Source organism: Heloderma suspectum, chromosome 12 (genome assembly GCF_057233095.1).
Source record: "Heloderma suspectum isolate Gila_16-S chromosome 12, 16-S_ref, whole genome shotgun sequence".
Taxonomy (NCBI): domain Eukaryota; kingdom Metazoa; phylum Chordata; class Lepidosauria; order Squamata; family Helodermatidae; genus Heloderma; species Heloderma suspectum.
The window spans coordinates 14,094,621-14,120,539 of record NC_139469.1 but is presented as its reverse complement, the minus strand read 5'-3'; the positions used below and the strand labels follow the sequence as shown (position 1 = coordinate 14,120,539).

General features: G+C 45.1%; 1 protein-coding gene across 10 annotated transcripts in view; it reads left to right on the top strand.

Annotated features, from left to right (window-relative positions):
- TRRAP (transformation/transcription domain associated protein) overlaps positions 1–25,919 on the top strand; it is a 202,979-nt gene that overhangs the window by 56,261 nt on the left and 120,799 nt on the right. For 8 of the 10 annotated variants that reach the window (XM_084818421.1, XM_084818419.1, XM_084818422.1 and 5 more), the window contains 12 exons: positions 2,914–3,035; positions 5,215–5,385; positions 6,731–6,799; positions 12,051–12,104; positions 13,356–13,475; positions 15,453–15,572; positions 17,840–18,004; positions 19,975–20,156; positions 20,691–20,889; positions 21,922–22,050; positions 22,394–22,660; positions 24,855–25,061. In XM_084818421.1, the coding sequence (XP_084674547.1) occupies positions 2,914–3,035; positions 5,215–5,385; positions 6,731–6,799; positions 12,051–12,104; positions 13,356–13,475; positions 15,453–15,572; positions 17,840–18,004; positions 19,975–20,156; positions 20,691–20,889; positions 21,922–22,050; positions 22,394–22,660; positions 24,855–25,061 (1,805 nt within the window). The remainder of the gene's footprint in view (positions 1–2,913; positions 3,036–5,214; positions 5,386–6,730; positions 6,800–12,050; positions 12,105–13,355; positions 13,476–15,452; positions 15,573–17,839; positions 18,005–19,974; positions 20,157–20,690; positions 20,890–21,921; positions 22,051–22,393; positions 22,661–24,854; positions 25,062–25,919) is intronic. The other 2 variants (XM_084818426.1, XM_084818425.1) reach the window with 1 other exon arrangement.

The window sequence follows — 25,919 nt, the reverse complement described above, 5'->3', positions numbered from 1 at the left end:
GAGTGGCAACTTAACTATATAAACATATGGGAGTCCCCTTTGGTTCAAAAGACCATCAGGGTCTTTTCTAGTCCTGCGCCCGATCCTTTTAAAAACTAGAGATGCTAGGGAGTGAATCTGGGAACTTATGCATGTAATGTATGTGCTGTGCAACTGACTTGTGACCCCCGCCCTGGCTTCCCAATGAGTAACATTCACTCTCCATCAGGCAATCTTGTAAATAAGCCCGCAAAAGTTCTTGGTCTGCAGAAAAGTTTTACTAGCCTGCCAGTAGGTTTCATTTCCTCTCTGTCTATGGAGGACGTGAATTTATTTTATTTATTTAGTACATTTATATCCCACCTTGTTTCCCCCTGAAGGAACCCAAGGTGGCATACACAATCCTCCTCTCCATTTTACCCTCACAACAACAACCCTGTGAGGTAGGTTGGGCTGAGAGTCTGTGACTGGCCCAAAGTCACCCAGTGAGCAACCATGGCCGAGTGGGGACTAGAACCACGATCTCCCGACTCCCAGTCCAGCACTCGAAGCTCCGTTCTCTGCAGCCAACATGGGGAAAAAATGCTTTCTATCACCACACTTCAAAAAGGCTTTTGTGGAGCTGGAAAATGGGCAAAAACAGGCAACCAAAATGACCAAGGGGTTGGAGTAACTCCTGTATGAGAAAAGGTTACAACATTTAGGGCTGAGTGGGGGAAATTCAGGAGAGACTAAAGGAAGTACTCCTTCACACAGTGCATAGTTATGGACTTGGCTACCACAAGATGTAAAGATGCCCACCAAAACAGGCAGCTTTAAAAGGGGATTAGAGAAACTCATGGGGGATACAGCTATCGGTAGCTACTGGTCACGATAGCTGTGTGTTACCTCCTGTATCAGAGGCAGTATGCCTCTGTATGCCAGTTGCTGGGGAACATGGGCAGGAGGGTGCTGTTGCACTCATGTCCTGCTTGTGAGCTTCCCATTAGGTCATCTGGTTGGCCACCGTAGGAACAAAATGCTGGGCTAGACAGGGCTTTGATCTGATTCAGCACGGCTCTTCTTACATCCTTATCTACTGGCCTGCTTGGTTTCCTTGCTGCTCACAGAGAAAATGCCTCCATTCCTCAGGCCAGCAGGGAAACGAAGCGGACTGGCAGAAGAAGGATGCAGAGATCTGTCTCTCTTCCGCCAGCCTGCTCAGTCCCCATCATCATCATCGTCATCGTCGTCATCAATTATATTTCTATACCGCCCCATAGCCAAGGCTTTCTGGGCGGTTGACAAAAGATAAAACATTAAAATACAATATACAAAGTTTAAAAACCATGTACATAAAACATATGGACAATCTGTACAAACATATAACTAAAAACAACTTTGAATTAAAAAACATTTTTTTTAAAAATCCAACACTAAAACACAGCTTAAAACAACTGCTTAAAACAGTATACAAAAGTCAGCGAAAGGAACAAGAGTTCTGAAAAGGGAAGGCCTGCCGGAATAAGAGCATCTTTCATGCCTGCTTAAAAGCCTTCAACGAGGTCAGCAGGCGCATTTCAACGGGCAGGTCGTTCCACAACCAAGGGGCAGCGAAGGAAAAGGCCCTCTTGCGTGTGGATGCCAGTTTCCCATTAGGCAGCCGTAGCACAGAGCCCTCAGAAGGCCTTAGGTGGCAGACTGGGACGTGAGGGAGAAGGCGCTCCCTAAGGTTCCTTGGACCTAGCCCGTGTAAGGCTTTAAAGGTAAGAACCAGCACTTTATCTTTTGCTTGAAAACAAATTGGCAGTCAGTGTAAAGATTTTAAAACTGGTGTAATAAGGTCTCCACGGGATGTCCCAGAGACCAACCTGGCTGTCATATTTTGTAGCAGTTGAAGTTTCCGAAATAAATATAAAGGCAGCCCCAAGTACAGCGCATTGCAGAAATCAAGCCTAGAGGTTACCAATGCATGCTGCACCGTTACCAGGTCCACATTGAATTCCTATGGTGACCAGGCAGGTTGTTTGAGTGCAAGGCTGCCATAAAGGATTTCAACTTGTCACCCCATGGGCACGACCTTATAGAAAGCGATGCAGCGGATGACTGAGCCGTGTGAACAATGTCTGTGTCTGATGTCTGGAAGCTTTTCATGTGGCAATCGAAACGGCAGCGATATGCTGATTGTTTTTGGTGCTTCCATTGCAGATTTGCACTGTCTGTCCCAGCATTTTGTGAGCAGATAACAGATGATGGGTAAAGAGTTTGCCTGTCATGATCACTTCCTCATGTGAACAGGATGTCAGTCATTTGAAGTCCTATGAATTTAGGACCTGGATGCTTTCTGGAACAATAAACACACTTGTACTTTTTTCTTGATGCGGAGTTGGAATGAACATTTTTTGATTGTGTTCAGCTCAACTCTGGTGAACCTGGAAAACTGCAGTGGATTTGCTAGAACACAGTACTAATCTAGAGTAGGGTTGAGCCAAAACTCCCCGTTCAGAAGATTAATTTGTCAGAAGAACACTTCCATATTTTTGTTATTAAATTTATATCCCGCCTTTTCATGAAATAGTGGTCAAGGGAACAGGGGTGTATTGATAGTCATGCCTAACAAGTCCCATTGATTTCAATGGGTCTACTCTAAGTTATTATTCCTGGATCCAACCCACTGCCCTCTCCCTTCTTTAAAACATTTTCCCTCTCTTCAGACACAGTGATGGTCCAGAAGTCAAAATGTGCTTTGGAAATCAGCTGCTTGTAAAATGACAAATGATTTTTCCTCCTCCTCCTCCTCCTGAAGCCTGTTGCTGTTGGCAAAGCATGTTAAGTTGTCAGTAATTTGGGAAGAAATCAAAGGAGTGTTACACATAAATAACAACAAGGAATTGTTTCTTACCCTTTTTGAATTTCCAGTTAATAAGGCAGCCCAATTTCCTTTGATTTTTGCAGATGCCTTAGCTGCTTGCAATTACTTGCCCCAGTCGAGAGAGAAAATCATTGCTGCGCTTTTCAAGGCACTTAACTCAACAAACAATGAACTCCAGGAGGCAGGAGAGGCTTGCATGAGAAAGGTTTGTGGCACTGAAACAAAGCTGCTTTGTATTGCCTTTCTCCCTCCGCCCCCTTCTCTTAAGAGCAGAAGGAACAAGGTGGCAGTGTTGCTATTGGGATTAATGGCTGTTCTGTTTATATCTGCGTTTGCGTGGTGCCAGTGTAATTGGGGTGCTGTGAAGTGGTTTTTTTTGGTGGGGGGGAATGGCTTGATCTTGGGTATAAACTTTTCCTCTGCCTCTCAAACCTGTGCAACCACCTTCCAGGCAGAGGACGATGGTTTTCTAAGGCTTTACCAGTGTCACGCAGCTACTGGCCCCATATTTTAGAGACTGAGCTGTTGATGGCATAGTTATAACGCAGCTACTTTAATGTGTCTTTAGTGATTGATCACTGCTTCTGTAGTCTGTAAATAATAAAACAGTTTAAAACAAAATTCCTGAGCTAATTTGATGTCAGTAGGTGGCAGTAAGAGGGCCTTTAGGCCTCACTCCATCATCATAGAACGTCCAGAAGAAGAAGAAGAAGCAGAAGAAGAAGCTGCTGCTGCTGCTTGCACATAGTTTGGGACCAAGCTTCTGCTAGCGCAATGTCATTTGCGCCAGCGGAATGGCACACCTATGTTTGAATAACTAAACTATGCTTAAAAGTTTGGCTGCCAACCTGGTTATAAAACCATGGTTTCAAGTGGGTTTGCAACCCATGGTTAGGGCAGTTTTCCTCGTCCTCCAGCCTCTCTGCTTCCAAGGTGACAAGCAGGTCTGTTAGGTTTCTACCAATATATGCCATATGAGAGCAGAACTTAGCTCAAGAAGCTTAACCCATGGGGTTTCGCTATATGTTTGGGATCCTTACCGGGATCATGGCAACAAACCATCCTTCCATCTGCATCGGGTGTGTATACCTGCTAGCTGGACTTTTCCAAAATGGTTTGCAAGCATTCTGTGCAAAGTAGGTCCTAGTTTATGCCAGACGTGGTGATGTCACTCTTTAGAAACTGATCCTAAGTGTTAGGCTTTATTTCTTTGGACAGAATCCGGCTGTCCTTCCACTCATTCCTGTTGGAGAAGTATGACCATAATGGTGGAGCTCTTGCGTTCTAGATCAGTGGTCTTCAAATGTTCTACTGCGGAGTAATCCTTCAGCACCTACTGTGGAAGGCCCTGCCTGCTGCAGAGGATTTGGGGGTTGTTTTCTTGAACACACACTTGCTGGACTTTAGATGCTTCGCATCTAATCAGAGTGCACCCTTGAACTCATCCAACACTCTCCTGCAGTTGCAGGCTACAGGGAAAGATTGGTAGTGGCGATCCAACTGTGTTGTCATCATTTCCTCCATCTGCCCTGCCCTGGGGAAGCTTGTTCAGCATTACTAAAATGATCACAGGGCTGGAACAATGTCTGAGATTGTTTAGCTTAGAAATAGAGGTGTACAAAATTCTGCATGGTGTGGAGAAAGTGGAAAGGGAGACATTTTTCTCCCTCTCTCATAATAGTAGAACCCGTAGTCATCCCATGAAGGTGATTGGTGGGAGATTTAGGACAGATAAAAGGCAGGACTTCATCACACAGCGCATAGTCAAACGATGAAATTTGCTACCACAAAATGTAGTGATGGGCAACACTTAAAAGCGGATTGGACAAATGCATGGAGGAGAAAGCTGTCAATGGTTCATAGAGTTCATAGAATCATAGGGTTGGAAGGGGCCTACAAGACCATCGAGTCCAACCCCCTGCTCAGTGCAGGAAGCCTGATTCCCAGGCAGTCTCCCATCCAAGTACTAACCAGGTCTGACCCTGCTTAGCTTCCGAGATGGTTACTAGTTCTGATGGCTACATGCTACCCCCACTTTATAAGGTAGTCTGCCTCTGTATACCAGTTGCTGGGGAACACGAGTGGAGTGTGTTATTGCACTCATGTCCTACTTGTGGGTTTGCTGCGGGTAGCTGGTTGACCACTGTGTGAACAGAATGCTTCGCTAGCTGAACCTTTGGTCTGATTCAGCCTGGTTCTTTTTGTGTCCTTACCCCTGGGTAACAGCACTAGGTTCTATTTCCAGTAGGCATTTTTAAGAAGCCACCATTAGTGCAGCAGCGTTTCCGCTTTACAGGTAATTTAAATGTCCAATCCAAAACCCAGCTCTGTAAATGCTGGAGCAGAAATACTTTTTGGATGATGCTTACCTTGCTTCCTTGCAGTTCTTGGAAGGCGCTACAATAGAAGTTGACCAGATTCACACGCACATGAGGCCTCTGCTGATGATGTTGGGTGATTACCGAAGCTTGACGCTAAATGTCGTGAACCGCCTCACATCCGTGACTAGGCTCTTCCCTAACTCCTTTAATGACAAGTTCTGTGACCAAATGATGGTAAGAACACAAGACCATCTGTAATTATACAGACCACTTAAACAATCTCTAAGAAATGGCCTCGAGGTTTCAAAGAGGAGGCTTAAAAACTATTTAACAGATTTCACACAAGGAATCTCTTTTCTCTCTCATGAATGTATTGGCGAGTTTGAATGGGGCAGGGGAAGGAGAAAACGGGGGTAAACAATTCTTCAGTCAGATGCTGAATGTGAACTCATTCACTTTTAAGAGTGCTTACTCTGTTGAAATGAAATTTTTGCCTCTTTCCTTTATGTAGTAAACCACAGAACTGTCAGGTTACTTTGGTAAAGATTCATAGACTGGGTTCAGACAGCACAATAACCCACATTCAAGGATTGAGTATGGGATTTCATTGAATCATGGGTTGTTGTTGAGAAAGGGGTTATTGTGTTGTCTGAACCTACCCATGCTAACAAACCATAGTTTGAGAACCACAAACAACCCACAGTTCACAACCCAACAACAAACCATGGGTTCTCTTCAAGGATTGTTTGTGGTTAGCAAACCATCGTTTGTTCAGAAAACACAACCCGTGTTTCAACAACAACCCATAGTTCAACGACAACCCACACACAACCCATAGTCAGTCCATGAGTGTGGGTTATCATGTTGTCTGAGCCCAGTCATAGACTTGGAAACTTCATTTATAACAGTATAACAACCGAGACTTGCAAATGTTACAGTATGGAGTGATGCTGATCATGATTACCGTCACGTCATTCCATTTCCTCCCCCCCCCCCCGCCCCGGTGAGGGCTTCTGTCCCTCTGAACAGTCAAGTCAGTATTCTGAGCATGCTCAGTTCTCATTGGGCTGTTTTGTGTGTGTGTGTGTGTCCCCGGTCACAGAGGGCACAATGGGGTGCCCCTATGACCATGCGTCGAACTTCGCTATGACGTTGTTGAATTTGCATGTCCATTCTGGGGGAAGAAATACACAGCTGGAGGCAAATGCTTTTTTCATGAGCTGGTAGTTCTGTAATGGTCTTCATGCCACTTTGCTCTTGAGCTGAGTTAAGAGTGCTTATTAGAATGTGTTCCCCATTGAGGAGTATATGACAATCTTCTCATAGATTACGATTGGACAAAAGATCTCCTTGGCTCCTGCTACCTGGACAGAGATGAAAAGCTCCTTGGCTGCCAAGCCCACGAATAGGAGCCTTGCCTCCTCAATGAAAAAACCAGCCAAAATGACTAAACTGTCAGCGTGCTCTTAAATATTAATATTGCCTATTGTCAATAATTATACAGACCATGTTCTCTAGCTTACCTAATGGGGGTTGTAAGGACGTAGGAAATAACTCTCAATATTGGATTTCCCTGCAGCAACACCTGCGTAAATGGATGGAAGTGGTAGTCATAACACACAAAGGAGGACAGCGGAGTGATGGAAATGTAAGTTGAGGGTTCTTTTTCTGGGGCATGAAAAGCCAAAAGAAACTGGATAAAATGTTAGGGAAGATTGTAACCATTAATAATGTGCTTTGATTTTGAAATGCTTGCTTACTTAATGACTGCTTCTTAGAATGATGTGTGTGTGTGTGTGTGTGTGTGTGTGTGTGTGAGAGAGAGAGAGAGAGAGAGAGAGATTATTTTTAATAAAGGAACACTATGGCTAGTGGTCTTAAACCCATTTAAGAATTGGTGTAAGCAATGTTCGGTGTTCATGCGCTCCATGATACCCATGCATAGTCTTGTGGGAGACTTGCTGCTGAATTTAAGTGTGGCAGAAGGTCTTAAGGACAGACCTTTTGCAGGGTGAGTTGAGTGCAACATATGTTGGCTATGAAACTGTGTTGTTTTGGTTAGACCACTGTTGATTTCACTGGCAATCCGTCCCAGTTCAATGAATTAAAGTAGAAGCACAAATATTCCCATTAGCAGTATTCCGCCCTTGAGGGAAAAAAAATACCTTGATCTGGTGGAGATTCCAACACCCCCCACCCACCCCAATTAATCTACTGGATGTTTCTTGCAAATAAATTAAACAGTATGTAATGTTCACCATCTTCTTCTGAAAGCCGCATTTAATATGTATACGTTGTACTCAAATAGCTGTGGGAAATGAAAGAGGTGCACTACTATGAGAATTAGATTGTGAAAGAAACTGTGGCAAAGGCAAAACTTAAAAAAGCCCAAGATAGTTCTTTGCTGTGCCTTTACTTTCCTTAGTAATACTGACTGATTTGTGTCAGGTACAGTGTTCCTCGGATTATAATCCCAAATGGAGAAGTACTAGATTTTTTGGCCTAGTATTAATGTTTAGTGTTAACATTTTCTTCATATTTTCTGGGCTTCAGAATCCTGGTACTTAAGGGGAAGGCTGCAGTGGTGTCCATGTGCTAACCCTATTGACGTTGCACTAGCATGTGCTGTTGACATTGTGCAAGCAGTGGTTTACGCTAGTGCAGCATCAATGATGCTAGCAGATGGACACCACTGTGTTCTTCCTTAGGTTTACAACAATCATGAATTGCATTGATTCTCTTTGGGTCTTGTTCACACAGGGTCTTCGTCAGTACAAGACCCGTTGAGAAAGCAGGAGTTTGGCAAAAATACCCACCTGTTTGGTGGATTTTTGCAGCCCCATATTTGCCTAGTAGTAGTTGTTCATTAGCAGTCATTTGCTGTCAACTACATGTTCTTTTGCTTGTCAGGTTTCCTGTCACAATCTCTTAATGTTGATAGATAGATAGATAGATAGATAGATAGATAGATAGAGTGTTTGTGTACCATATGCATACACACACACGTATGTATAATTCATTCTTTAAAAATAAAAAAAATGGAAGCTTGAGAAAGGAGCAGGAGAGTATGTGAGCACTTGATATTTGTTAAAAGGTTGTAAAAGGGGAACAGATACATGAAAAAACACTATTAGTTAATAAACTCTTAGGCCTGGTTCACACATTTTGACAAGCCAGAGTATGGGTTGAGTGTGTGTTGTCATTGAATTGTGGCTTGTTGTTGAACCATGGGTTGTTGTTACGTGCAGACTCTGCACTATGGTTTAACTATGGGTTATTAATAACCCACAAACAACCCAGGGGGAGAACCCATGGTTTGTTGTCGGGTTGTGAACTCTAAGTTGTTTGTGGTTAACAACTCATAGTAAAACCATAGTGCAAGGTTCACACATAAGAACAACCCATAATTCATCAACAACCCCTACTCAATTCATACTCTGGATTGTCATTATGTGCGAACCAGGTCTTAGAGCGGGTTCAGTCCTTCTTGAAGCCTTGCTACAATATGCACTAGGCTTGTAGTTAGCCAAGTCCTTGCGAGACCCCCATCATTCGACTTGAATCTCTGGCAAGTACAGTGTATTCTCCTAACTAGCATTGGGCCATGATGGCTGGGAATGATGGGAGTTGCAGTCCAACACACCTGGAGGGCACCAGGCTGGGGAAGGCTGGCCCTAAGCATAGCTCTGCTTTAGCCACCTCGCCGCTTCCCTTCCTCCAGGTGTGTGTGTGTGTGCGTGCGTGCGTGTGTGCCCACGCTTTAGGAAGGTAGGAGCTTGCTGGTTTGCCGAAGAGATGCTTAAGAATGTAAGAGCTCCACCTTATCAGACCCCAAACCTATCTCATCCAGCATCCTGTCTTCCATGTTGGCCAGCCAGATGCTTCTGGCGAGCCCACAACTGGGGCATGAAGAAGGAAGAGCCTTCCCTGCCTGCTGTATTCTGGCACCTGGTACTCAGAGGTATACTTCCTCTGAAGCTGGAGTTCTGTTGAGCTATCATGGCTTAACATCTGCAGTTTTGGGGGGAATGGGTTCCTTATCCGCAAGGTTGGCTTGTAGTGATGGGTTGTTCACGTTACCAGAGATGTTTCACACCTTCCTATTACATAATGGTAGGCAACTTCAGGAGGTCCGGGGCCACCTCCAACGTCTGGAATGGCTACAGAGAAAGAAGCTAATTTTTACCCTTTTGGTGTTCTGTAGCACCTACGAAGCACTAAAAGGTCCAAACGAGAGTCAAAATGGTTATTCCAAATGCCATTTTTATTTTTATTTTTTTACAGTTTTGTGGGGGTGGGGGGTGTCAGCAAGGTCCACATGTATTCCGTGGTTCACATGTTGCCTACCCCTCCATTACATGATCAAGTATTAGGGGCTAGCATAGGTAGCACCCTTTCTCCTTTTATCAGTGGCTTACGCACTGGCCTAAAAGTGACTTTCCACTGCTTACCAAGGGCAGTTGACTCTTGGATATATAGACTGTGCTGCTCCCTTGTTTCTGGCAGTATGTGACCATCAGCCCCCCACCCCACACACAACCCGACCCTTACATACACCAGTAGATTTGACTGCTGCTAATAACTGTGGGGCTTTTATCACGTCAGCACTTACCGCTGGAGTTAACACTGATGGCTGCCCATCTGCAGGCTTAACTACCATTAAAATGTAGCAGTGTGCAACCCCAATCTGGTGTCCCCTGGATGTTTTAGACTTCAGTGCCCATCACCCCCAGCCGGTACAACCAAAGGTCAGGAATTCTGGGAGTCACCGTCCAAAACATTGAGGGGGCACCTAGTTGGGAAAGGTTGCTCTGGATGATTTTTCTTTGCCTGAGAGAGCGTGGGTGGGTGGCGGTCTCAGCGTCCCTGTGCTGAATTCCTCCTCCTGCAATAACGGCTGTTGAGAATCACATCTGTCAGGGCGATCGCAGTGAGTTTCCCTGGCAGGAGAACTCCTTGATCCCAGGAGGAGGAATGGCTGCGGTGAATCGTAAATCTATTTCGCTGCCGCTTCCTCACCTCCCTTGTGCAAAATAGGGCTCCATGCTGTAGTCAGGGAGGCAGTTCAAGGAGGCCTCATGTTTGTGAGACGTCTCTTTTCCCTGGCGAGGCTGTGAGCGTCTTTGAGTAGGAATAACCTCCTAGGAACCCCTCCCAACTCTCAACGCCCCAAGGAAACCAGTCCAGTTTTAATGCACTAGAAATTATCATGCCTCCAGATGAAAATCTAACTTGCAATTTCAGGAATCAATCTTGTGTTTTCTCTCCCACCCTTCCTGCCACCCTCTCTGCAACCCTCCCCAACTTTTCTGTATAGTGGGGCAGAGTTTACACAAGTTCTTTAATCTCCTTTCATACCAATCGGGGCGGGGAAGGAACACCCAAACCAGCTCAACTCAACCCGACCCAGATTCTTCATTGCTTCATATATATCTGCATTTGCATTCCCATGCTAATTAAGCTGTGCTTCGTGGATTCATTGGTGAAAGCTGACACTACTGTATAGGATGCTACTGACAGCTTTATATTGTACCTACGTGCAGTCATTGTGTTTAGCTGCAGGCATAGTGTCTCTTTCAATTAGTTTTAAAATGCATTTTATGTAGTAGATATTTTATATCCTCCCTTTTCTCCAAGGAGGCTGAAGCTTTGTAATATGGTGCTCTCCCCTTTCCCCACCTCCACATGATATCCTCACAACAGCCCTGTGAGGGTACAAGCTACATGTTAGGTTAATTGCACAATGTGTAACTAGGATAATCAGGGATCTTTACTCTCAAGTATGTGCCTGTGGCTCCATTTCGGACCACCACACATTGGGAAGGGAGGATTAAGCCTTCCCTCAGTTTTGGAGGGGAAAATGGATTTTGGGAGGGATTTTGGAGGGGAAAATGGTGCTTGGGGGGGGAGGTTTAATCCTCTTTTCCTGTTGCATGGTGGTCCTGATCTGAATAGGGGCCATGCACACTTACTCTAGTGTAAACCAAAAACAAATCTGTAGCTACACACTAATACAGTTCACGAAATGTGTTGTTTAACCTTGAGGCATGTTAGGCTAGGACAAAGTAACTTCCCCAGAGTGGCCCGAACGAGCTTCATGGTTGGGTGTGAATTTGAACCTTCCTCTTCAGGCTCCCTGATAAGCTGGCCAGCATTTTTGAGACGATCTTGCTTTAATGCCAGAGCCCCTGCTGCCCCCCGAATTTGTGGGGCACACCCCCAATATTTTTAAAAGGAAAAAATCGCATCCATAGCACTATGGAGCACCAAATTTAGCTTGCAAGTAAGCTAAATTTGATCTTTTTGGTGCGCTGTAGTGCTCCGTACACAATTTTTCCCCTACCCCCCAAAAAAAACTTTTAAAAAATTTTGGAGCACCCTGCAGTCTCCATCCTGCTTGGGGGGCACTGGGGGGTGAAAATGGCCCCTGGACCTCCCAAACTTGCCCACCCCTGCCCCGTAGCTCTTTGCGCATGTCTTATGACCTAGCCATGACTTCTTTATCAAGATGTTGATTACAAACATGTGTGCCTCTCTCCCAGGCGGCGATGGCGCTTACGTCCATGCTTGTATTTATTATTTTTCATGCGCATAGCTTTATTAAGAAGCTCCCAACATAGTTTGCCAGTGGGGTGGGACAGGACAGGAGACGGATAGTCTGTTTTGTTTAGTTTCGCTCTATCAAACGTCGAAAAGGTTTTTCTGTTGTTTCTGTCTCCATGGACAGTTCCTGTCTCCCAAGTTAATCCGAAAGCTGCTTTCACTGTCTTGTTCATCCCTAATATCCTTTTTTTTTTCTCTTGTGTCCAAGTTTTTTTTTTTTTTTCAATATGGGAAGTTGTATGTATTCGGTGTGTGTACAAATAGCAAAAAAAGATGCTTTTCCTCCCCATCCTCAGGAGAGTATTTCCGAGTGCGGGAGATGTTCCTTGTCTCCATTCTGTCAGTTTGAGGTGAGAACATAACCCTACTAAAGTCAGTTTCTGACTGCACCGTGAAGCACAGCATATACACATTTTTTTGCATTTGTGTTTTTGTGGTTGTTGTTCACGCTGTGAATTTTTGTTTTTGTTTTGGTTCAGCCTGCCATGGAAGGGGTAGAGGTGAGAATTTTCAGTGGAGGTGCCAGGAGGTTGTTCGTTTCTTTGTTCTTTTGTCTTCTTCTGGTTTTTTTTTTTTTTATATGGTTTGTTAGCTGTATTTGTTATGTACCGGGGCAAAGTGTATATTGGGCCTTTGAGTGCAGTGCTGTGACTTGTCCTATGTTTTTTTGTTTTTTGTCTGTGGCGGAGTTGTATGAGTAACACTTGCTGTGACCTGTGAAGGACTTTTTAAGCATGTTCTTTTATTATTATTAACTAGGAAGTTTGGGGTGCAGTTCTTTCACCTTTCAATGCTTTGAGTCTTAAACATTTTGCGTTGCTGATGTCCAAACGAACCACTTTAAAAGTAGCCGCTGAGGTTTTACTCCTCTTAAGTCTAAACTCTTTGGCAGCTGTCAAGGCTCCTCTGTCCAAGCCTTCAGAGAGACATACTCCATATTTGATTTCGGATCTGGAAATGCAACCACCCTACTAGACCTAATGTTCTCTGTGTGTGCATGCACATTCCCCTCCTCCTTTCATGGCATTTGTTGTAACCTGGCATAGGGCAGTATCTAAGTGGTCAGTAGAAAATTGGCAGGGCAAGAGTTAGGAGGGTGGAGTTGAATTTAGAAGTACCTAGTCCATATGAACAGTTGAATTCTGATGCTGGAGAATTACGGCCTTTTTCAGGCTGAGCCGAACTCTTCCTGTGTTAGCTGTGTGCGAGTCAATTTTCTATAGCAGGTTTTGCCTTTGAACAGTGAGGCACACAGTTTGATTGCACAACATCGAACCTTCGCAACTCCCCATTTCACTATTGTCATTCCATTAAAAAACAAAAACAACACACACATAAACTTTTAAATGCCACGACTGAAAACATAACTGAATTATTTAGCTGCCCCTGCTCCCCTTCCTGTAACAAAACAGATTTCTTAACATGCCCTGGGGTAAGTAGCAATGGTTTCACTCCTTGCTTTGGTTTGCCAGCTGTGCAAACACCTAGAAAAAGGGAATGTAGTTCCAGTTAGGGACTGTCATGTTCGAATGCAAGACTCAAAAAAAAAGAAAAAAAAAAAAGGAAAAGGATGCTTGCTAATGTTTCCACTTTATCTTCAGGAAATGAAGATTTGCTCGGCAATTATAAACCTATTTCATCTGATCCCAGCCGCGCCACAGACGCTCGTTAAGCCTTTGCTGGAAGTTGTGATGAAAACGGAACGGGCTATGTTGATAGAGGTAAAGTGGCACTTAATTTCCTTAATTGCTTCCATTTTTTTCCATTTGTAATATTTCCTTTAATTGTATTTTGGATTGTTTCAACTCCTTTGTGTAATCCATTTGATTTAAAGGTTTGATTTGTAGACACTTCTCTTGTTCTTGGTTCCATTTTCAAAATAGTTTGGAACTGGTTGTGATGGATTCTAAAGGTTCCAGTAAGATTTCTAACACAGCCTTCCCCAATCTGCAGCCCTCCTGTTGTGTTGGACTACAAATCCCATAATCCTCCAGCCAGCTATGCTGTGCTCCCATAATGCTCCAGCCAATTATGAGGAAGTCTGCTTTACTTTACAGTTGGGGACCCTGCAACTGGATTAAAATTATAGGTGCAGCTGCAAATACCTACTCATACCTTGAGATCCATTTCAGAGACCCAGGTCCACCCTGCATCCCCCAACAAGTGAAGTAAGGAAAATGGCTAACAGGACCATCTCAGTTGTGGCATCCTGGTAGTGGAATGCACTACCCAAAAAGGTTCACCTGGTGCCTTCTTCATGGTCATTTTGGTCCCAGATGAAGACTTTAAAAAAATTCTTCCAAGCTTTGAAAAAAAATCTGTGATCTAATTGTTAATGCTCTGTATATTTCCTGCAAATTATTTTATGATATTGTCTTTCTAATTGTATTTTATTTTACTTTGTGAGCTGCCCAGACAACTAATTATAGTGTCAGGAATAGATTGTCCTTTCCCTTCGCAACCAATGCCACAATAGACAAAGCTTCAGGCTAATACTACTTTATTTCGCTAGAGCCTGGTCTTTCAACAAATAAAGATTCAAGGAAACTCTCAGACTGCCCCAGGCTCTAAACAACTAATCAACATTCCCTAAGCAGAGGAGACAAATCACAAGGTAGAGAAGTTGCCAGCAGTTTGGGTATGAACCTCCTGGCCAAGCTAGCTTCACAGGGATGTCCCTCCCTTAGGGTGGTTCTGTCCTGCACTGGCTTCCAGAGTGGCTCTCTGGGCGGAGCATCTGGGCCCTGCCCCTAACTTTTCCTGCTCTGCTTTGCGCCACAGCCTAGCATCTCTCAAGTCATGCCCCTCTTCCTCCACCTCCTCGGAAATGTGAGATCCTACGGTGGAGAGAGGGGGTGGGGACTGAGCCTGGGCCTTCTGTTTGTCAAGGCTTTCAGAGGAATCTCTCCTAGCATCTAGGCAGCCTAGGGAGGGTCCCTCCCTCATGCTTTGATCTAGCAGTTCTAACTCTGACTCAGAATTAGAGCTGTCAGACATCTGAAAGGGCTGGGACTCATCCCTGACATATAGTTAGGGGGAGAACAATCCTAGGGTCCCTAGACAGCGTCTGGGGGGGCCATAGGATAGTTCGGATTCTTGGATCTGGGTTCAGAGACAGCACTTTGACCTTGGACCCAGGAGTCTGAGCTCCCCGTCCCCTCCTCCTCACAGCTGGCATGGAGAATACTGCCCCAGCTGCCTCTCTCAGCTCGCAAAAGCAACCTCGGAGAGGAGGGAAAGGGGGTGGTTCTGTCTGCAGGGAGGGGAGGGGACTGAGGAAGCGGGGATCTGTGCTGTCCCCAGCCTCCTTCCCTCCCCCTCTGCCGAGTCTTAGCTAGATGGGCAAAAATACCCGTCCAGCAAAAATGCAGAGCTCTACATAGGGTGTCCGTCAGCCTCCGAGTTCCAAATAGGATTGCGTCCTAAGTAAATAAATGAAACACAGAAACATTATCCTTATTCTGTCCTCAAGAAAAGAAGCCCAATATCTGGTATTTCAAACATGCCTTCATTGAAAATGGTGAAGGTTCAGACGTGCTGGTGAAAAAGGCTGTAATTCCACATTCAGGGGTTGCTGGCATGTTTGCAATCCATAGAAAAACGTTTCCCAAGAACACAACCCCAGACTGCTTTGAGCTTGTCCATGTGCCAAATGAAGCTTACTTGTCTTTGTGTTTTGTTTGTTTTTCCCCTTGCAGGCTGGCAGCCCATTCCGTGAACCATTAATAAAGTTTCTGACGCGTCATCCATCCCAGACGGTTGAACTGTTTATGATGGAAGCAACCTTAAATGATCCACAGTGGAGCAGAATGTTCATGGTAATTGACAGTACATACACATAGATGCACGCACTTCTTAAAATGCTGGCAGAAGGTCTGTGTGCTTTCCAGGTGTAAAGGGGTGGTGCAGATGCAGTAATCCCATTTCCTTAAGCGTGATCAAGGTGCTGGGTGTGAGGCCTTGGATTCAGGCCTCAAGGGTAGGCATGGTTGGGCAAATGCCAAGTGCCCGCTTCCCAACAGGGGCCCACTGACAAGAGCCCCCTAGACTTGCACCGCTTCACCGTGGCAACCTGCTTGCTCACCTGCCTCTCGCTCCGGCCCAGACAGCCGTGGTGGTGAGGAGGAGCAGGAGACGCCACAGCCTCCTTGCTCCCTGGCTCTCTACCTGTCAAGCAAGCAAGTGGTAGCAATGCTGAGAAAGAGGATGAGGAGCAGGAGCAGCTGGGGACAATGGCGAGGAGAAGGGGGGGCACTGAGCGAGGGCCCCCGCTGAGGGTGTCTTGCCCAAGGGCCCTGCAGAAACCTGGAGCCAGCATTAACGAGGCCGGTGCCTTTCTTAGAACAGCACTACACTATTCAGCAGAGGTGATCTTTGTACAGCCTTTTGGCTATATAGCTAGTGCAGGTGGCTACAGATGGCTGTCTGGCTACACAGCCCCGCCAGGGCCGGCGTCAAGGGTAGGCATGGTTGGGCACCCGCACAGGGCCCCCACTTCAGCAGGGGCCCAAAGGCAAGACCACCCTGGAGTGGCTCCTCCTCTTCATCCTCGCAGCCTCCTTGCTCGCCTGCCTCTCACTCTGGCCCAGACAACGGCAGTGGTGAGAAGGAGAAGCAGGAGATGCCACCGCCTGCTTGCTCTCTGTGAGTCAAGCAAGCAAGTGGCAGCAATGATGAGAAAAAGGAGGGGGAGTGAGAGCGGCTGGACACAATGGTGGTAAGAAGGGGGACTCACTGAGGGAGGGGGCCCATGGAGGGTGATCTGCCCAAGGACCCTGAAAAACATGGAACCAGCACTGACTGCATTGCATGCTCCCTCCTCTCTGGAGTACAATCCCCCCGCCCCACCCTAATGATTAAGGATCACCTTGGCACCCACTGAACCATGGTTACTGCTCAGCAGGGGTTCCAGTTCAAACACTGTCCTCAGATTCTGGTTGACAGCAAATGATCCTTAGCATTCACCATACTTAGAAACCGAGTGTGGCATATGTATTTATTTACTACACTTCTATTCCGCTTTTCCTCCAAAGGAGATAAAGGTGGTGTAATAGTTCCTTTGCCCTCCATTTTATCCTCACGAAAGCCCTGCGAGGTAGGTCAGGAGGGGAGATAGTGACTGGCCCACGGTCTCTCCGTGAGCTTCATGGCCAAGTGGAGATTTGAACCCAGGTCTCCCAGGTCCTAGTCAGACACTCTAACCCAGAAGTGGGCAGAAGGTTGGATCTACTAGTATATCTGTCCCCCAACCTGGCATCCTCTGGATGTGTTGGACTGCAATTCCCATCATTCCCAGCTTGCTGGGAATGATGGGAATAATTACATCCCAACACATCTGGAGAGTACCAGGTTGGGGAAAGATATATTAGTAGATACCTGGGTGCTTTGCAGGAGAACAGCAAGGGTTTCTGACTCCAAATTATTTAACAATAGTAGCAACAAAATTCCCACGTTCAGAATTCTCCAGGGTTCTAAGTACAGAACAGGGTAGATTCTACATGTCTGTACTCTGATCACCCCTGCTCTAACCACTACACTATGCATTGTGTCTGACATAGTGGCTAAAGCGACTGAGCTGTGAATCAGGAAGTCCCCGGTTCGAATATCTTCTCTGCCATGAAGGTAGTAGTTGGGTCTTAGGCAGGCATCTCCTCCACCTGCAATATGGGAGATTAAAAAAAAAATACTGGTTTACCTTACAGGGTTGTTGTGCAGATTATAACTGGAATTACAATGATATAATGCCTGTAAAGTGCTTTCAACACTTGAAAGTGCTATACAAGTGTTATGTATTATTATAAGATCAGTGCCAACGTAAGCGTTAACTGTGGATTAGCCTGACAGGGGAAGAGGTGTGGGGCGCTGCATAGGGAGGAGTTGGAGGGGGACGATGGGGGGAATGCACAGGTCTTGCAGTCCTAAGTGAAGAATTTTAGTGCTCAGTTTTAAGCATAAGACGGCAAAGGTATAGTCAACACCACGCCCCACATGTGAAATGGCATCATGCGCTTTGCTTGCTGTCTTCCTCCTGACGTCATTCCTCGCCCTCATCAGAGTTTTTCTCATTTTTTAAAAAAAAAATCAGAGTTTTTTGAAACATAAAGATGCAAAACCTCTGCGTGATGTTCTGGCAGCTAATCCCAATCGCTTTATCACATTGCTGTTACCTGGCGGCACCCAAGCAGCCGTTCGGCCCGGCTCTCCCAGCACTAGCAGCATGCGCCTCGACCTCCAGTTCCAGGCTATCAAGGTATGACGCGCTGACTACTGAATGGTTGCCCTAAAGAGTTCACATCCACACCTAACCCTTTTGCTTTGAGAGTTCCTTCTAACTGTATTAAAATGGTAGGCTTCCTCCACTCCACTTTCCACCAGACTATTTTCGTTCTCTTTTATCGTACTGTTTACTGCTTTCTTGTTCCCTCCTGGCGGTGTCTGTAAACCCACCTTGTCCTCCATATCGTCTTAAGACTCTGACTACAACATTTTATTTATTACATTCCTATAGCGCCCGTTAGCCGAAGCTCTCTGGGTGGTTTACAAGGCAACGCTTAAAACCATAAAATACAATAATATAGTAAAACAGAGTATAAAACCGTAAGTCAAAGACGGAATAAACCAAAGTAGTAACCAAGATAAATGCCAGCAGCAGTGCAAATATTTATAAATGCACTGACATATTTTTTTCAAACTGAAGAGCTAAAAAGCCTGGGAAAATAAAGGGTCTTCACCTGGTGCCGAAAAACACAATGAAGGTGCCAGGCGAGCCTTTCTAGGGAGAGCGTTCCACAGCTAGGTGCCGCCACTGAAAAGCCCCTTTCCTTAGTAGCCCCCCACCTCTCCTCATTTGGCAAGGGCACCTGGAAAAGGGCCTCTGAGGATGTTCTCAGGGACCAGGCAGGTATATCCAGTCAGTCTTTTTCCTGTTCTCTCTCCGCTCCTCCCAACACACACACCTGGCTTTTGTAACATCTTGTCTGACAAAGAGATTGAGTTGGAAAAAGTGCAGGAAAGGACAACTAGAATGATCAAGGGGCTGGAGCAATTCCCCTATGAGGAAAGGTTACAATATCTGGGACTCCTTCGCTTAGGAAAATGGCGAGTCAGGGGAGACATGATAGAGGTGTACAAAATAGGCGTGATATGGAGAAAGTGGATAGGGAGACATTCCCCCCCCCATCGTACTGGAACCGGGGTCATCCCACGAAGACGATTGGTGGGAGATCAGGACGGATGAAAGGAAGGACTTCTTCACGCAGCGCAGAATTAAACTACAGAATTCCCTTCCACGAGATGTAGTGATGGCCACCAATTTGGATGGCTTTAAAAGAGGATTGGACAAATTTCCAAACCCTCTAGAAAACCCTACGCCGTGCAGTTTGGGAGGCAGAAAATGTGCTATGTTTCAAATGCCTCCTGAAAACACACTTGTTCACCAAGGCATTCTCTAGCTTGTAAATAATTGCAGTTGATTATATGCTACTCCATCTTGCTGCTTTTTTATTTTTTTGTACTGCTATTGTAGTTTTTGATACTGTTATTTTAAATATATTTGTTTTGTTTTAGTTGAAATTGCTTTTAATCGTATTTTAATATTGCATTTAAATGTGATTTTTAATACTATATATAAACATCTTGGATATTTTTCATATTAAGCAGTACATAAATATTACTAATAAAATAAATAAAAGAAATAGTCCTGATGACTACAAGCTACCTCCAGTATTGGAGGCAGTATTCCTATTTGCTGGGGAACATGGGTGGGGGTGCCATTGCACTCATGTCCTGCTTGTGCATTTGCTGTTCTTATGTTCCTATGAGATCTGGAGATCTTGAAAGTTGGCTCAATTTTTGTGATTTTAGAGTTGGCCTAATCAAGATACCTAACTTTATGTATTTGGGATTATTTTTAATGGCCAACAGGGCTGCCTTTTTTTAATTGTATATGTTAGCAACATTTGGTTTCTTGTATCCAATTCTTGTATGCTCAGTATATATCTCCTGCTGCTGTTTTCTTCCTATTTTTTTCTTCTCTTTCTCTGTCCTTTTATGTTTATTTTTTAAATCTAATTTCCCTTATGGTTTCAAAGAGATGAGAGGTTCTTAATATCTTTGTCTAGAACTACTGGGAAGGAAACATTAAACGGACATAACTAATAACTCGCTTAAGGCTGTTTAAGAATTGCATGCACATGAATGTCCTTGCTTTTGTTCTGACAGATCATAAGTATTATAGTTAAGAACGATGAATGCTGGCTGGCAAACCAGCATTCCTTGGTGAGCCAGCTAAGGCGAGTGTGGGTCAGTGAAGCCTTTCAGGAAAGGCACCGGAAGGAGAACATGGCTGCAACAAACTGGAAAGAGCCAAAGCTCTTGGCGTATTGCTTACTGAATTACTGCAAGTACGTAAACCCGTGAATGCAATCCCTCCCTCTAATAGCAAACACAGTTGGTGAGTGCCAATGGAAAAGGATCCAAAGTGGGGCTGCTGAGAAATGAGAGGGAGGTATCGACATGCTGGGGCAGGGGGAGTGGGGACGACAACCTTGAAGGTTGGAGAAGTACAAAAAATATTATAAAAATGTGTACTCTCAAAAATGAGAACTGTCCTTTAATAACTGGTTGCTGGAAGGAAACAACATGCTTTTAGCATAAGGGAATGCTTAGCACTGTGGGTTTTTTTTTTAAACTTCAGATATAAAGGACTCCTAGCTCAGTGGTAGAGTACATACTCCAAATAAAAAAAGGATTGGGTAGCAAGTTATGGGAAAGCCAGAAAGCCGCTGCCAGTGACGGACATGTCTGATCTCTGATGAGGCAGCTTCCTGGATGTTCCTGATATGACCGTCAGAGCGTTGAGTGCTTTAGCTTATCTTCTTCGAAACTCTCTTGTCAGCTTGACGCTTCTTCGCTTTTAATGTTTTACTTTTGTTCAGGAGAAATTACGGTGACATAGAACTGCTCTTCCAGCTTCTCCGAGCCTTTACTGGCCGTTTTCTCTGCAACATGACTTTCTTAAAAGAATACATGGAAGAAGAGATTCCCAAAAATTACACCATTGCCCAAAAACGGGCTCTGTTCTTCCGTTTTGTCGACTTCAGCGATCCCAACTTTGGAGATGAGCTTAAAGCCAAGGTAAAGCGAAATCAATTACGTGAATCTCAGCTGGTATTTAGGTTTCATTTTCTTGGGCAACAAAAGTTGCTTGCTTTAAATGTCAACAGGAGTTCAATAATGGGCAGGGCCACGTTTGTGAAAATACCATGCCTTTTACTAATTGATTGCAAGCTGCTCCAGGAGACTTGGGTGGGGTGGGGTGAGGAGGGCATAAAATACTTTAAATAAATAAATAAAAAATAATGAAGAGCAGTAGTAGGGTGAAGTCAGCAATTCATCAAACTCCATTTTTAAAGTGCCTCGTCCTGAATATTGGCATACCTCAAGGGTCCCCAGCCTTTTTGGGTCGATGGGCTTAATTCGTAATTGTGAGAGAGTGTCATGGGGACTGTCACAAAATGGCTACCATGGGAGGTTTTCCCATTTATAAAATGGCTGCCACAGTGGGCATGGCTGGTTACAAAACACTCATTTCCTAGAAGACAAATCGATGAGACTCTAAAGAAAAGCCACTTTCCCAAGAACCTAAGTACAAGGCAGAGGTGGCTGCCCGTGCTTCGAAATACAACACCACTCTTTTTCAGCCCAAATGAAGATGGTGCTGGAGAGCATCCCTTTGCTTCGCAATATGCCAACGTCCAAGTTAAAAAATAATTGTATATTTTTTAAAAATTTAGGAATAATAAAAACCAGGAGGGTGCCAACAGAGGTTTCTGTGGGCACACAGATGCCCTGGGCATACCAGTTTGCCTGCAGCTTTCAGTAGAAGAAACTAAGGGGAGACTCCAACTAAAGTCCTACTTAGAGTAGACCCATTAAAATAAATGGTATTTAAGTTAGTCATGACTAACTTGTCCCACTCATTTCAATGGATCTACTCTAAGCAGGACTTTAGTTGGATTCTCCCTTTGATTTCTAGAGGGATTCATAAGTGTCCTTTGATATTACTCATTAATAGTCCCGCTATCATTTTAGGTAACTGGTAGTTCAGAAGAGTACATGGGAGGTTCTTCATTTTCCCTCCCCTCCCTCTCTCTTCCTGATCTGCAGGTTCTGCAGCACATCCTCAATCCCGCCTTCCTGTACAGCTTTGAAAAGGGCGAAGGTGAACAGCTGCTGGGCCCTCCCAACCCAGAAGGAGATAACCCTGAGAGCATCACCAGTGTATTCATAACAAAGGTAGTTCATCCTAAGGAGGAAAACCACCGCCACCTGTCTGAACGTGTGTGGGCATGATCCATCCACAGCGAAACACGTTTTAAGTCCCATTGGCTTCAACCTAAGAGATGTAACTTTCGCATTGACATCAGTGGGTTGGATCTTGAATGCGTGGGTGGTTGGGGCGTGGCCTCTGCATGCATTGGTGGCTGTGGCTAGCCCATATGGCCCAGTAGAACTGCAGCCTAGTTCTAGCCCTGGCTGCTCCCAGTGGAAACTTCAGATGGATCGTGCCTCTTGTGGGGCTATTTTTCCCTGAGTAAAGTATACTGAAATTCCTTCTCCCTTCCCTCTTTGGGGGCAGGTACTCGATCCAGAAAAGCAAGCCGACATGTTGGACTCGCTCAGGATTTACCTCTTGCAGTTTGCCACTCTCCTGGTGGAGCACGCCCCACACCACATCCATGACAACAACAAGAATCGGAACAGCAAGCTGCGGCGTCTCATGACCTTCGCTTGGCCTTGCCTGCTCTCGAAGGCCTGCGTGGACCCAGCCTGCAAATACAGTGGGCACTTGCTGCTCGCCCACATCATCGCCAAATTTGCCATTCACAAGAAGATAGTCTTGCAGGTATCGCAGGCGTGTGCAGACGGATGTCTACAGCAGGGGAGCTGAACCGCGTTCAGCCAGAGGGCCAAATTCCGTTTCAAGGAAGCTTTCGGGGAACTGCATTCCAGTGGTGGGCAGACAAAAGGGGCGGGGCCAAACAGTCCAGCATATTATTCATTTATTTAATTAATTTCTGTTTATTTATTTTAATTACATAAGGGCACAATCCTATGCATGTTTAGACAGAAAAAGGCCTACAACTCCCAGCATGCCCCAAGAGTAGTAGGCCTTTTTTTCTGTCTAAACGTGCATAGAATTGTGCCTTAAGTAATGAATTTCTGTACAGCCCAATAGCTGAAGATCTCTGAGCAGTTCACAAGAATTAAAACCACAAAGTACAGCATAAGACAGCATACAATATGAAAGGTGAAAACTATAGTAGAAAAGTACAACCAGAATAAAATGTAGCAGTAAAGCAGAGGTTTAAAATACAGATTTAAAACAGCAGAGCTAAAGGCTGGAATGCTCAAATGCTGGGAGAATACAAAGGTCTTCACTTGGCGCCGGAAGGCGTACAATGCAGGTGCCAGACTAACCTCTCTAGGGAGCTCATTCCACAACCAGGGTGCCACAGCAGAAAAGGCCCCTTTTCTGGTAGCCACCTGCTTTTGACCTTTTAGAATGGTGAAGAAACTGTACAAAAGCTGGCAAGCCACCAAATGATTGGTAGTTAGGGGGAAGGGGGCAGGGCCTGGGGAAAGGGGGTAGGGCCATCTGGGGAATCGCAGAGGGCTGGATTGGGACCCCAATTAGGGTCTGAAGTTCTGCAGTCCTGCGTTACAATGTGTTCAGAATCCGCCTCTGCTGTGTTTCCCTTTTAATCGATGAAACCAGGCCTCAATAGATGCTGGAGAGAGGTAGACAGGTTGTTCCCAGTGTGAATATTTATGTTTGTGTGTGTGTGTGTGTGCGCGCGTGCGCGCATGCATATGCATACAAATGCACACACACGATTAATAGTGCAGAAGTTCACCTGGGAAATAACTATGAAGTGAGCCTAAAAAGTTACAGCCTGTCTTTGTATGCTTACGCGGGAGATCATTCTGGGTTGAGTAGGGCTTGCTCCTAATCAAGTTCCCGCAGGAATGTGCCCAAAGGCTCACAGGAGTTGAGGGAGCTAGAAGGCAAGCATTGAATGTGGTGGGTAGCAGTCACTAATAGACTTGGGCTTGAGAGTGTTTGCTGCAAAAATGAAGGTAGGTGGGCTTTGCAAGGTGCTCAGTCACAAGGATGGTGATCCAGTGATACTTCTTGTGTAGCTTTCAGCTGAGTGGAGAGGGCCAAAGATATGTAATGATGTTAACAGCGCCGCGGACAAATGGGTTTTTCTTAATCTCTGAACGTTCTGAGCAAGTTTATTTTAAAAATCTGGTTCTTCTGAGTGGAGGGGATATCCGGGAGCTGGAGGTGGTAAGATCTTGGGGAAGACCTTAGACCAGGGATATTGAACATCTTTTAGCCCAAGGGCCAAATTCTATCTCAGAGGGGCTCTCGGGGGCCGCATTCCAGTGATGGGCGTGACCAAAAACACCAGCATATTGTAGCTTGAAGCTCTTACTTAGCCAGTAACTAAGCTTTAGGAAAGGGATTTCAACCTTTTACAACAGGGGAAAATGCACAGAGCTGGGAAACCACCAAAAAATCGGTGGTCAGGGGAAGGGGGCGTGGCCTTTCAGGAAACCTCGGAGGGCCTGATTCGGTTCTGCACCATTTTCATAGAATCGTAGAATCATAGGGTTGGAAGGGGCCTACAAGACCATTGAGTCCAACTTCTGATTTCCAGGCGGTCTCCCATCCAAGTACTAACCAGGGCTGACCCTGCTTAGCTTCCGAGATCAGGTTCGACATTAAGATATGGGAGGGAGACATTGTGATATGAAGGCAAGTGGGTGCCACTATATTATATTGAATAGTACCCAATATTAGTCCTATGTAGAGTAGACCCACTGAAATGAATGGAAATTAAGGTAGTCATGGCTAACCTAAGTCCCATTCATTTCAATGAGTCTGCTCTATGTAGGACTAACATTGGATATTTCCCATTGTCTGCATGGTGGCCTTTCAAGAGCACCACATCCACATGATTGATGGTGGAATTGCTCTTGCAATTTTCTTGATGTGTCTTCAGTTAAATTCTTTATGTTCTCCTTTTCAGGTGTTCCATAGCCTCCTGAAGGCTCACGCCATGGAGGCCCGGGCCATCGTTAGGCAAGCCATGGCTATTCTGACGCCAGCAGTGCCTGCTCGCATGGAGGATGGCCACCAGATGCTGACTCACTGGACGAGGAAAATCATAGTCGAAGAGGGCCATACAGTTCCTCAACTGGTCCACATTCTGCATTTAATAGTCCAGCACTTCAAGGTATTTATGCAGTGAACATATGTTTAAGGTGTACAGCAGTGATGTGGGTTTGGAGATATCCTACTGCTAGGCTTCTCTGTGGATTTCGCCCCACTCCCCATGTTTTAAAAATGAGTTGTTTCCTAAAATCAATGAATGAATGAATATAATGCCAGTCAAATTTGGCAGTTTTGAAGTTACAAACTTTCCCCCTTGTAGTCTATCTTTTGGGAGTAAGTGTGTGTAATATATCACTTACTATTTCTTGGAAGTAAGGGTGTGTTACTCAGTCTCTCTCATCAACCCAGTTTGCATGTAACAGCAGCGAATCATGGGTTAATTCACCCACGATTTTCCATGGCATGTACCTGGCACAATTTTCTGCCATTTTGAATTTTCAACCCCTGATTGGGCTGATCGGAGGTTGCTACATTATGTCCAACGCCGGACACTATAGGTTAGTTGTGGGTTAAACAACCCACAGTTACTTACAATTAGTAGTCAGGTTAACTGTGGGTTGTTTAACCCACGATTAATCTATTCTGTCTGGGTTTGGACATAACGTAGCAACCATCGATTGGCCTGATAGGGGGTTGAGTATTGAAAAAAGGCTGCAGAATGCATCCAGCATGTGCTGTGGCAAATCATGGGGTAAGTAACACAGAATTTGCCGCTGTTACAGCATTACATGTGAACAGCTCTTACCTCCCTCCTCCACAGACAGACAGACACACACACACTATGTTGTTAACAGGGTAAATTAAAACAAAAGTATACATAATCCAAATATGCTAAATTAGATCCCACATCGAAAAAAGTGGCTCCAGGACCCGCCAAAGTTGATCACCCCTGACATAGATCTACATATGACAACTGGAA